The sequence below is a fragment of the Dendropsophus ebraccatus genome, chromosome 7 (genome assembly GCF_027789765.1).
Source record: "Dendropsophus ebraccatus isolate aDenEbr1 chromosome 7, aDenEbr1.pat, whole genome shotgun sequence".
Taxonomy (NCBI): Eukaryota; Metazoa; Chordata; class Amphibia; order Anura; family Hylidae; genus Dendropsophus; species Dendropsophus ebraccatus.
Genome location: NC_091460.1, coordinates 37,739,197 through 37,752,781, shown reverse-complemented (window position 1 = coordinate 37,752,781; position 13,585 = coordinate 37,739,197). Strand labels below are relative to the sequence as shown.

The following is a 13,585-nucleotide window of genomic DNA, read 5'->3' as shown; positions in this document are numbered from 1 at the left end:
AAGATGCCGGTGGCAGCAGGTACAAGATGAAGACGCTGGGGAGTCAGGGCTGGGCAGTTAGAGATTGTCCGCTCCTCTTACAGGAAGCCAACAGGACAGTGCAGTTCCGTGTAGTTCAGAGATATGCTACAGCAGCCCTGACATACAGGGCTGAACTCTGCCTCAGGGGTCATTAGTCGGCTATATGTTGTAGCAGCTGCATCTCTTACACAGGCCGCTTTCCTGTCAGTGAGGTGACCTGTAACCCCTGCACGGCCTGAGTGTGTCCTCCCTCCTCCTCCCTGTGCAGCGTCCTCTGGCTCCCTCCATGCCTCCCTGTGCCCCTGCTGGTTCTTAAAGTAAGCCCATGTCCTCTCCTCTGTCTGTGTCTGTCTATCTATCTATGTCCTCTCCTCTGTCTGTCGGTCTGTCTCTCTTATCTATCTCCTTATCCATCTAAGTCCTCTATCTATCTATCTATCTATCTATCTATCTATCTATCTCCTATCTATCTATCTATCTATCTATCTATCTATCTCCTATCTATCTATCTATCTATCTATCTATCTATCTATCTATCTATCTATCTCCTATCTATCTATCTATCTATCTATCTATCTATCTATCTCCTATCTATCTATCTATCTATCTATCTATCTATCTATCTATCTATCTCCTATCTATCTCCTATCTATCTATCTATCTATCTATCTATCTATCTATCTATCTATCTATCTCCTATCTATCTATCTATCTATCTATCTATCTATCTATCTCCTATCTATCTATCTATCTATCTATCTCCTATCTATCTATCTATCTATCTATCTCCTATCTATCTATCTATCTATCTATCTATCTATCTATCTATCTATCTATCTATCTATCTCCTATCTATCTCCTATCTATCTATCTATCTATCTATCTATCTATCTATCTATCTATCTATCTATCTATCTCCTATCTATCTATCGCAAGGGAGCAGCCGCACATCCAAATCAAAGCAATGGGTGCTTGTGCAGAGAAAGTCCTTTGGCATAGGATCCCAAATGTAGAAAATGGCAAAAGTCTGCAGCACACCGAAGTAAAGGTGAAGAGTGTTTATTCCATCAACAGGTACAAGATACAACATTTCGATTCAATCCAGAATCATTTTTAAGCATGCTTGAAAATGATTCTGGATTGAATCAAAACGTTGTATCTTGTACCTGTTGATGGAATAAACACTTTTCACCTTTACTCCGGTGTGCTGCAGGCTTTTGCATCTATCTATCTAATCTATCTCCTATCTATCTATCTATCTATCTATCTATCTATCTATCTATCTCCTATCTATCTATCTATCTATCTATCTATCTATCTATCTATCTATCTAATAAGGGGCATAAGTTTATAGGGGGTATACCTGATCAGAAGGGGGAATAGGTCTGCAGCGGGGCATACCTGGCTACAAGGGGCATATTTGGCTCCAGGAGGTATATCTTGCTATAAGGGGCATATTTTGCTACAATGGGCATACAAGGCTGCAGATGGCATATCTGACTACAGTGGACATAACTGGCTATATGGGGCATAGCTTACTACAGTAGACATACCTTTCTACAGGGGCCATTGTATCTGACCACAGGTGTATACTTTGGATGCATGGGGCATGTTTTGTCTACAAGAAGCATTGCCTCTAGCCACAGAGGGCATATCTGGTTGGAAGGGTCATTATTAATGGCTACAGGGGGCATTGCTTAACACTACAGAAGGTACTATATCTGGCTACAGGTGGCATTGTACAAGAGTACAAGAGGCATTGCTACTGAGGAAGGGGGCATTATTATTTATTACTTGAGCATTATTACTGGGTCCTACATATTAGTCACATTGTTATGGGGGGGATCTGATCTGGGAATCAACTGCTGACAGAGGACACCATGTGAGTCACTGGATGTAATAGCACTTCATGACTTGATCTATAATAATTATTTTTATTACCAGCTGAAGTGTCACAGTACCGCCATGTATGTCATTCAGACAGAGCAGGAAGGGGCGGGGGCAAGAGGTGACACTTCCGCTGGTAATATATCAAGGAAGATATGTTATATGTGGGCTGCTGAGGTTTGAGTGCCAGGGCTGATTTTAAGTCCCAGTCCGGCCCTGTTTTGTAGGGAGAACTAAAACTCCCATCAGTTCCTGAAGATCTCTAGCTGTCAGGGCATGCAGGGAGTTGTATTTTACAATATATGGGGTTGGGTGTTACATAGTTCTGGGGTATTCATTTTAAAATGAATACCCCAGACCTATGTAACACCCAACCAACCCCTACAGATTGGGAACTACAGCTCCCATCATGCCCTGACAGCTATAGACCCATATATTTTAAAATCTATGGGGTTGGGTGTTACATAGTTCTGGGGTATTCATTTTAAAATGAATACCCCAGACCTATGTAACACCCAACCAACCCCTACAGATTGGGAACTACAGCTCCCATCATGCCCTGACAGCTATAGACCTTTAGGAACTGCTGGGAGTTGTACTTCTCCCAACAAAATAGATAATTCTGGGGTATCCATTTTACCTTAATAAAAAAATATATATTTTTTTGGGAGAACTACAACTCCCAGCAGTTCCTGAAGGTTTATAGCTGTTTGGGCATGTTGGGAGTTGTAGTTCACAATCTATGGGGTTGGGTGTTACATAGTTCTGGGGCTGCGGCAGGACAGCGGACTGAATGGCTGAGCGGGACACCAGGGTGCATCAGAAGCAGGCCGGAGTGCGGACGAGTTAAGTATTCACCAGGCAGGGCCGGGGTAAGGGGGACGGGGCTTTACATACAGTGGAAGCAAGAAAGTAAACCTATACAAACTGGCAGGACCGGGAATAACAGCGGATTTTGCTGCGTAACTTACAGCGTGAAATCCACTGCAATTCCGCTACATTTTAATACCCTTATTAATACCCTTCCATTGCCACACACTGACTACACACACCCGTATACTGACTACACACACCCTTCCACTGCCACACACTGACTACACACACCCTTCCACTGCCACACACTGATTACACACACCCTTCCACTGCCACACACTGACTACACACACCCGTATACTGACTACACACACCCTTCCACTGCCACACACTGACTACACACACCCTTCCACTGCCACACACTGATTACACACACCCTTCCACTGCCACACACTGACTACACACACCCTTCCACTGCCACACACTGACTACAGACACCCGTATACTGACTACACACACCCTTCCACTGCCACACACTGACTACAGTCACCCGTATACTGACTACACACACCCTTTCACTGCCACGCACCCATACACTGACTACACACTGTGGTACAGACTGTCTCCTCACATTCTCCATCCTTTGAGGGGGTCAGTACCTCTGGCCCCAGGAATATAGATGATGGTCATCAGGAGCAGGGGACAGGGACAGACATCTGTGCAGGCAGCTTCCAGGCCTCCATGTACTGTCTGTGCAGGCTGCCATACTGTCATCCTCCTCCCTCCTCCCCCAAGTCCCGACAGCAGGAGGAAGCTAATTGGAGCATACACAGCACACAGTGACAGTATTGCTGTGCATCCTCCATTCCCTTCTCTGTTTTCAGATCCCTCACACCAATGCCAGGACCTTGTGGGCGGCTTTAGGTGTGTGCATCCAAACGGTAAACAAGGCAAGCTGGGCCAGGCAGGGAGGAAGGGCCCTGGAACATACCATTACGGACCCCCACCCCTGTTGCTACTTGCCTGTGTCCCTGCTCTGCCTGCTCCTCAGCGCCCTCTGCTGGTATATAGTGTAATGAGCAGAGTGGAGCACGGCACAGGCCGTGCACAGCAGCAGCAGCTGTGCAGAGTTGGGGGGAGGAAGTAGCCGGGCGGGCATGGAGGGGGTCGGGACCGGCCCGGAGGGGTCGGCCCCTCTGGCATTTGGGGAAGCAGATAATGTGGCCGGCGGGCAGGCTGACGGCCGGCGGGGGCGTGCACAGCTAGGTGGGGTCTGAGGAGGTGCCACCAGCGCCTCCCTAGCTGTCGGCGCCCTGTGCGATCGCCCGGCCCGCTAGAAACGGCCCTGGTGCAATTTGGTCTCCAGCACTCCCGCCACCTCTCATTCTCAATGGACCTTTCATGTACAGGGCTGTATGGGGCATCATTTTTTGCGCCATTATCAATTTTTAGTAATCTTATTTTAAATAAAATGTAATAAAAATAATCAATCCTGGTGTTTTTTTAACGCTTTTTGTTTACGCCATTTACCATGCGGGAACATTATTGTTTTATTTTAATAGATCAGACAATTACCCACGCTACGGTATATTATATGTTTTATATATAAAAAGGGAAAGGGGGGTGATTTAAACTTTTATTGGGGGAGGGACTATGGTGTGTTTTTTTTTTTAACTTTTACATTTTTTTTACACTTTTTATGTCCCCTTTTCTAACACTGATCATTGTTCTGCCATAGCATAGCATTGATCAGTGTTATCTGCTATCATTGCATAGAGCCTGCCTGTTGCAGACTCAATGCATGGATCGCCAATCTGTCACAGCTCCTGTCACGGATGTAAGTGCCGCAATCTCGGCACTGCAGGGGTTATTAACAGTGAGGACCGGGCAGCATATAGCAGCCGGTACCCACGTGCTTTGAAGTGAGATCAGCCGCAGCTAGTGACATGCCAAGTGGCTCTGAAGCTACAGCAGCGGCTCCGGAAAGGGAACAGAAGAACACCGGGGAGCGTGGAGAGTTAATGTATAAAGTTTATTTTTTACAAAGTCATCAGCCACGCATCGCTTTTACACGTAGCACGGTCTGCTGCCTATGATTTTATGTCAGGGCCAAAAGACATGATCAGCCGATGATCGTCGTCATGAGCTGTCTCTATTACACAGAGCGATAATTGGGTGAATCGGCCTAATTCGGCCGATTATCGCTCATGTAATATGGCGCTTACTGCTTACATAGCTGTGTAGCCTGAAGTTTAAATACATCTTTTCTAGCTCACAGTATCCATGAATACCAACAACTTCTAAAAATGGCTTCAGTAGTTTTCATAAATGCGAGACAAGACACAGTATGATAAAAAATAGTTCAAGTCCATATTAAAGTCATCCCTGTGTCTTTTAGACAACCTCAAAGACTATGAAGGATCAGGCAAATCATCTCCACAATGGCCACAGGTGCAGAGTCATAGAAAACATTTTTTTTTATAACATTTGTATTGTGTGCCAATGTAAAAAAAATAAAACTTCACATTAATACTTTTTGTAATTCAAATGATTAATTTATTCTGTCCCTTTCTATTAGACAACTGCAACTAAACAAAATTCATTTTGAAATGTAAATGTCTGTTTTCCAACTAATTGCCAAAAAACATTGCCTGTGTGTAGAGTAGAAAATAATAATGAAGTAGTAATACTCACCTCCCCCTAAGCCCCTGCTTGTCAGAGCTACTTCCTGGTTTCTTGTAATGCATTGTCCCTGCAGAAATCGCACCAGTCAGCCAATCACTGGCCACAGTGGTTAGCTGAGTGGGCAGTTCTTGCAGGGACAATGCATTACCAGAAGCCAGGAATCAACAGGGACCAGGGATATCAGCTTCCAGGATAGGAGTAGGTGAGTACTCTATTATTTTTTACATTCCCCTTCGGCGTGTGTTTGTGTGTATGTATGTATGTACCTCAAGGCCCACCAACAGTTCATGTTTTTAGTATACAAAGAACACCTGTGATAATACCTGATGTAATGACTATAGTTATATCACCTGTGAAATACTGAGGAAATATTTAAAACATGACCTGTTGGTGGCCATGAGGACTGAAGTTAGGAAACACTGCCCTACAACAACTCTTGTGTGCTATCAGTAGAAACAAACCTGGGAATCCAACTCAATTTCTTTAAAAACTGTATCCATCATTTACATATATTTCAAACCATAATTTGTTACACTTTTGGTTCCGTATTGTATTGGATTTTCTTCTGTATTTTTTATTCTGTAGGATCAACACACTGGGAGGTGCAGGGTGGGAGTATTGGTCCGTTTACATGGAGCGATTATCGGATCAAATCTGTGCGATAACAATCACATTTGAGCGATTATCTGCTTGTAAATACTGCTAATGATCCAGCGACGAGCGATAAATCATTCATCTACGTCTTTCATCGTGTTCTCAAATGGACGCTTTCTGATAACGTGCAGATCGCTTTGTTTAAACAGTTTTTCTAAGAAGTAATCGCGAAAACAATTTTTTTCAAGTAATTTATCTCTTCGTCTAAACGCTGATCAGCAAAAAAACAACAACAAATTGTCGCTTCAAAATAGACAATCGATTGAGCGATTTATCTCTCTGTGTAAAAGGACCTTTACTGAATCTGATCTTTGCTTGGATACAGGCTCCCTATGTATGCCTCATCAAGAATAAATGTTTGTCACGGTGTTATATAAAAAAAAAAAAAAAAAAAAAAAAAAAAAAAAGGCAAATAAATAAACAGGAATTTCAATAAAATCTAATTAAATCAATTCAAACAAATGGACCCAAAATAAGTAAACTCTGAAATAAATATAAGAGGTAACTTCAACCCATTGTCTTCTATGGTGTTTCTCCAAAAATAAGACAGGTCTTATTTTTGAAAAAACACTGTATGACCCTGTAACCATTTCTCTATACATGAGTCAGCTGCCATACTGTATGTCCCACTGTTGTTAGCTTACTATACTGTAAGTTCCCCTGTAGTTAGGTTTCCTTACTATTACTATAGATCCCCTCGGGAAGCAAGTGTAGATGTGTATCAATTTTTATGCCGGCAAGCGGGTGTGAATCCTGATAAATGTGGTCCAGGAAGAGTCCACGCCTTCTCCCCACCTTGTAACTTCTGTGCAATCTGCTGTGCACCGCCTGTTGTTAGCCTCATCAGTCTTAAAGTAAGAGACAGACCAGGACAGAACACAAAAAGTGGCGGCAGGTGCAGTGCTGTATTCAGGAGAAGGGACATAAATTAAGGTATGTCAGGAGCAGTTCGGTGCTAGTGTAACCCTTTCCTTGTTATGCTCTGCTCACATAGCACCTTGCAAAGCAGTGCGCCTGCTCCTTCTGCATACCATCTATAGTAGTATTCTAAAGATCTATTATAAACTATCCCTCAGCCGAGTGCCATCTTGTTTACTCCAGTGCACTTTATCAGCCCAATGTCATGGCATAGTAGTGAGAAGTGGGTGCTGGGCTGTGATTGGCCAAACAAGTATGAGAAAGAAAGTTCAGTTGTGAATACAACTGGCAAACAGACCAGCTTTGGTCCAACCCCCTGAAATGGAGAGAATGATAATCGGCTGTGCACAACGGAAAGGATTCTCTTAGGCTTAAAGGAGAAGTCCGGCCAAAATTTTTTTTTTATATGTTATTACTTATGGAAAGTTATACAATTTTCTAATGTACATTAATTATGGGAAATGCTCATATACTGCTATTTCCCTTAATTTAGTGTATCAGGAAGTGTTAGAATTCTCTCAGAAGCAGTGACGTCACGACCAACGGTGTAATTCCTATGGAGTGTCCAGCAGGGGGCGCTCTCTATATAGAAGTCAATGAGTACCATTGACTTCTATATATAGTGCGCCCCTGCTGGACACTCCATTGGAATTACAATGGATGTGTGTATGTAATGTACTGCACTGTACTTTGCGATTGAATACATTTATGGACTACTTTGGGGAGCAAGTGTCCTTGCTCCCTAAAGTATCCCATAAATGTAATCAATAAATACATTTGCTGGGCACCGAGCAGGGAGGGAGAGAAGTGCCATCTACCTCCCCCTTCTTGCTCGGTGCTGGGAACATATACAAAGTACTACTCCCCCATTATCTGCAGATAATGGGGGAGTAGTACCTGTGCTATCTTATTGCCGCCGCCGCTCACACAAGTGCCGCCCGCTCCGCCGCCGCTGCTCACACAAGTGCCGCCCGCTCCGCCTCCGCCGCTCACAGTAGTGCCCCCTCCTCCTCGAAACACTATGGCCCCGCTGACTCCCTGCCGCCCGTGCCGCTCCTCACACTATCCGGCCGGCCACCGCTCTCTGCTCCTGCAGGCCGGCCGCGTCAGCCCTCACCCACCCCAGCCGGCAGCACAGCGCTCCTGGTGCTTCCTGGTGTCCCAGGCCGGGGTGGGTGAGGGCTGACGCGGCCGGCCTGCAGGAGCAGAGAGCAGTGGCCGGCCGGATAGTGTGAGGAGCGGCACGAGTGGCGGGAAGTCAGCGGGGCCATAGTGTTTCGAGGAGGGGGAGCGTAGGAGGAGGAGGCACTGCTGTGAGCGGTGGCGGAGCGGGCGGCACTTATGAGAGTGGTGGCGGCGGAGTGGGCGGCACTTGTGTGAGCGGCGGCGGAGCGGGCGGCACTTGTGTGAGCGGCGGCGCGGGCGGCGATAAGATAGCACAGGTACTACTCCCCCATTATCTGCAGATAATGGGGGAGTAGTACTTTGCATATGTTCCCAGCACCGAGCAAGGAGGGGGGAGGTAGATGGCACCTCTCTCCCTCCCTGCTCGGTGCCCAGCAAATGTATTTATTGATTACATTTATGGGATACTTTAGGGAGCAAGGACACTTGCTCCCTAAAGTATTCCATAAATGTATTCAATCGCAAAGTACAGTACAGTACATTACATTACATACACACATCCATTGTAATTCCAATGGAGTGTCCTGCAGGGGTGCACTATATATAGAAGTCAATGGTACTCATTGACTTCTATATAGAGAGCGCCCCCTGCTGGACACTCCATAGGAATTACACCGTTGGTCGTGACGTCACTGCTTCTGAGAGAATTCTAACACTTACTGATACACTAAATTAAGGGAAATAGCAGTATATGAGAATTTCCCATAATTAATGTACATTAGAAAATTGTATAACTTTCCATAAGTAATAACATATAAAAAAAAAATTTTGGCCGGACTTCTCCTTTAAATAATAATAATAAGAGCACTAAACTTTTGAAAGAAGAGGTACATTTTAAGAGACTGTAAGATGGTGCAGGGAAATGCTGCTTTCTTCTTCTTTTTACTTCTGCTATCGTCATGAGGAACTTCTGAAACCTCTTGGCAGAACCTGCTTTGAGAAACTGGATTAGATCCAGGTGGCAAGTGGAGATGTATTGAATGATGCTTCTTCTTATAAGAACACAATAAAAACAACAGATAAAATCTTAAAGGAGTATTTGGGCCCCAGAATAAAATTATGCTGCCAGGGTGGTGGGGAAATATAAAAACAAAAAAACACACACTTACCTATCCCTGGTCCCCTGCTGGTCTTGCTCACATCCATCTGATCAACTAGTCTTTTTTCTGCAGGACCTGCCGCCTCAGCCAATCATTGGTTGCAGGGGTGTTAGCTAGTGAATGAGATGGCAGGTCCTGCTCCCAAGTGCTCATCTTGGAAGCTGGAAGAAGAGAGAAGATTGACCGGATAGAGCTAACAGCAGAGGAACCAGGGCCAGGTAAGTATGAGTTTTTCTTTCTATGGGTTTCAGACTGCAAGTAGTTACCAATAGGTGCCAACAGATTCACAGTTTAGTTCCTTCTTCAGGAACACTAATTTGCACAATCAGTTGTAAGCCCTCCCTATGCCAACAGGTGATCTCCTCAAAGAGAAACAGCACCCCTGAGAACTCCGATACCTCTGAGCCAGCCGCCAATTTCTTACTTTATATATTTTTTAAATGGGGGGTGGAAATAGATTTGAAAAACTGGCAGCAAAAAGGTTAATAAAATACATAGGACAACAATGAAAACATAAATAAAACAAAAATGGAAAGTTCTCCTTTAATCCACAAATATAGCTCAAAACCATACAAACAGTATAGACAAGTCCTTGCAGTGCTGCTTTTCACCCCCGAGAGGCGGAGTTTGGTATGTGGCTCTTATTCACTGTGTATACCTATGTATGAAGGGGGGGGGGGGGGCGCTCTCGCACTGTATGCAGTTAATGCCGCTAACACAGACTGTGGCTTTAAATACTTTCAGTCATTCAAAATAAGAGGGTGTGCATATATTGGCATATTATATATGTATCATTAATATACATATGCACACGCAAACACACTATATGCATCGGAGTGGTACGAATATGGCCTTACTTTTTTTTTTCCTTTTTTTTGTACAATACACTTTGTGAAAATATACATCTTAACAGAATTCAAGTAGAAATGTACAAAATCTGTAAACTCATACAGAATTCTTTGTTTAATTTATAATACACCTTTACAGTTCATAGATACAATAAAATATTTGCAGTTTAACGCTCTAGGATTTGATTTTTTTGGCTATTGGACAGTGGTTCATGGTCTGGAGGCCTCTTCATCATCGTCACTGTACGAGGATTTAAAGCAGACCTGCGAGAAGGAAAAAGAACAAACATTAGAATACTAGCCAATTTTCATTTTTGCGTTTTAATTTTTTCCTCCTCGTGTTTAAAAGGCCATAGCACTTGCAATTTTTACCTACAGACCCACATAAACCCTTATTTTTTGCGCCACTAATTGTACTTTGAAATGACAGACTTAATTTTTGCCTAAATTATGCTGCAAAACCAGAAAATAAGTATATGCGCAGTAAAATTGAAAATAAAACGCAATATTTTTTGTTTTGGGTGGTTTTGTGTTTACGCCGTTCGCCCTATGGTAAAACTGACTTGTAATCTATGTTCCTCAAGTCGGTACAATTACAACAATATTGTATATAGCCCTATTCCCATCCTTATAACGCTTTTATCCTTTGGTCTATGGGCAGTTTTGCATTTTTTGGGAGGCATTTTTTGCGCTATGATGTGTACTTTCTATCGGTACCTTACTTGCGTATATGCGACTTTTTGATCACTTTTTATCACAATTATTCTGATGCGACCAAAAATGCACAATTTTGCATGTTGGAATTTTTTTGTGCTTATGCCCTTTACCGTGCGAGATCAGGAATGTGATAATTTAATAGTTTGAGCGAATACGCACGCGGCAATATCAAATATGTTAATTTTTAAATTAATTTATTTATTTTTATTTATAAAATGGGAGGTGATTCAGACTTTTATTAGGGGAGGGGATTTTTTTATTATCAAAAACACTTTTTTCCCCCACTAAAAATTAATTAGAAGCCCCCTGGGGGACTTCTATATACACAGCACTGATTTCCCATTGAGATCAATGCTGTGTATATAATAGAACACTGATCCATCAGATCAGTGCTCTATTATTCTGGTCTGCAGCAGACCAGATACATGGAGTGCTGAGCTCCAGCCCAGTCAGTTTAACAGATCTCCCCCCTGCGATCGCATCTGCAGCCCGGATCACGGCCGTTCAGAGCAGGGTCGCCGCACGGGGGTTAAGTATGGTGAAGGATTTAAAGGGGTTGTCCAGGTTGACTAGAAAATAACATGGCTTGTGCGAAAACAGCGCCACCCTTGTCCTCAGGTTGGGTGTAGTATTACAATTCAGCTCCATTCACTTTAATGGAACAGAGCTACAATACCACATCCAAACTGAGGACAGGGGAGATGCTGTTTCTGGAAGAAAGTGTTCATAACTTTATAAGCCTGGATAACCCCTCTAAACAACATAGAATATGATGCAGTAGGGTAGGACAATGGGGAGTTATATTATTTTTATTGCTAGTATTTAGAGTAACACTCAGCATAATGACTCTCACCCCTCTTCTGAACAATCGATGGAAGAAGCTTCTCTTTGGTCTAATGTTCTGTTTGCTCACATCCAGGTCTGGCGACAAGCAGCCGTCTGTCTCATAAACATTGATGTCTTTAAAGCACTCTGTCTCAATCATCTGCAAGGAGGAGGAAATTGATAATTCAAGGTGCTGAATGACAACACTTGGCCCTTGTAGTCACAGTGACTGCCATAGACACAGGATCAAAAGACAACTGAAAGAGACTGTCAGTAAGATTATGCTGCCCTATCTAAGGGTAGTATAAACTAGTGACAGAGAAGCTGAACAGAATGGTGTATCACTTACATTGTGCAGCTGATTCGGCGATATCCACCTGAATAACATGGGCTCTGAGCACCACACAAGTTCTCTTCATTATGTGGGTATTTCTTGATATTCATGAGTACCAGCTCTCTCTGATTGGCAGTTGTCTATCTATACTGTGTATATACAGTATACTGTGTACAGACGGACAACTGTCAATCAGCAACCAGAGGGCGGAGGCAGTGGTGCTGCATGAAGCCCATTCTCCTGCATATCTGGTGAACGGCTAAACAGTATCTTGTAAATAATACAGGACTTAGGGGGTGACTTAGGGGGTGGTGCAGTTTTTGCAAGAAAGGAGGAGTTTCTTTTCTAATCCCAGATAACCCCTTTAAGGCCCTGTTCACACAGTGTAATTTTCAATAAATAACAGCCGTTATTGCAGATTGCAAAACCGACCACTATTTATTAAAAATCTGAAATAATATTGTTTTCTATGGAACAACAGAAACTGACGTTCATTTTGTGTGGCTGCTATTCAGTGAAGATCTCAGACAGCCGTTGTGTCACAGAATAGCCGCACTGACAGCGTGTGAACTCGGCCTAAGGCTGCATAAAACATAGTGCCCAATTCGCTTTAAAGCACTTTTACACTGGCCGATTATTTTGCGAATGAGCTACAATTAGACCATGAACACAAAAAAAACTGTTGTTTGTTGGCTTACTGCATCTTTTATTTAGAGAATAAAATTGTTTTCGCCCTGTGTAACCATAATGATGAGTTTAATGGCAGCAGGCATGATTGTTGGTTTGGCCCAGAAGCCATTTAAAGGCTTTGTAAACCCTGTAACCCCGGTCATCGACGCACATTTTCTGGAGCTCATTGGCCGTTGGTGTAAAAGGATCCTTACCTCTTGTTGCCATGGAATGGAGACGCTGCCCGTCACAAACTTAGAGTAGAAATCATCATCTGTGGTGTCCAGGTTCACTCCCTTCACAGTGGAGAACTGTTCAATATCCAGCACGTCTTTACAATACACAGCACGGGGCTGTAGGGGCAAGAAAAAAAAGAATGAATATATATTGACATATAAATACATTGATTTTACAAACATGCCTCCTTCTCCTGATATACTGCTCTTTCCTTCTTATTGTTGATGTTGCTGGCTCATTGTCTAAGTTAGTGACCACCAATCTGCTTTAAAAGCAGAGGTCAGATTAAAATAAATAAAATCAATAAAATTAAATAAAAATTATATTTATTTATATTTATACATACACACACACACACACACACACACACACACACATACATGCACTGTATATGTATATATACACACATACACACTATAGCTATATATACACAGTCACACCACTGCTTTTAGAGCAGAGTGATGGTTATTAACCTACACAACAAGCGGTCAACAATGTAAGGGAAAGAACAGCGTATCAGGAGGAGGAGACAAGTTTGGTAACTTGATGTAGTATAATATAGTTTAACTATATTAGTTGAGATGGGAATACCCCTTTATTGGAACACTCCTAGCAAAACGAATACATGGAAAACTAAATTTATATTAAACTGAAGAACCAGATTTGGCATTGCATAATGAAGAATACATGAT

The 13,585-nt window shown here is 43.0% G+C and overlaps 1 protein-coding gene across 2 annotated transcripts in view; it reads right to left on the bottom strand.

The window, feature by feature from the left end:
* Positions 1–9,781: 9,781 nt before the first annotated feature.
* Positions 9,782–13,585, bottom strand: part of GRK4 (G protein-coupled receptor kinase 4) — a 152,737-nt gene continuing 148,933 nt past the window's right edge. For both annotated transcript variants that reach the window (XM_069977350.1, XM_069977351.1), the window contains exons 14-16: positions 12,872–13,009; positions 11,682–11,813; positions 9,782–10,375 (exon numbers count right to left, since the gene is read on the bottom strand). In XM_069977350.1, the coding sequence (XP_069833451.1) occupies positions 10,322–10,375; positions 11,682–11,813; positions 12,872–13,009 (324 nt within the window). In that variant the 3' untranslated portion in view covers positions 9,782–10,321. The remainder of the gene's footprint in view (positions 10,376–11,681; positions 11,814–12,871; positions 13,010–13,585) is intronic.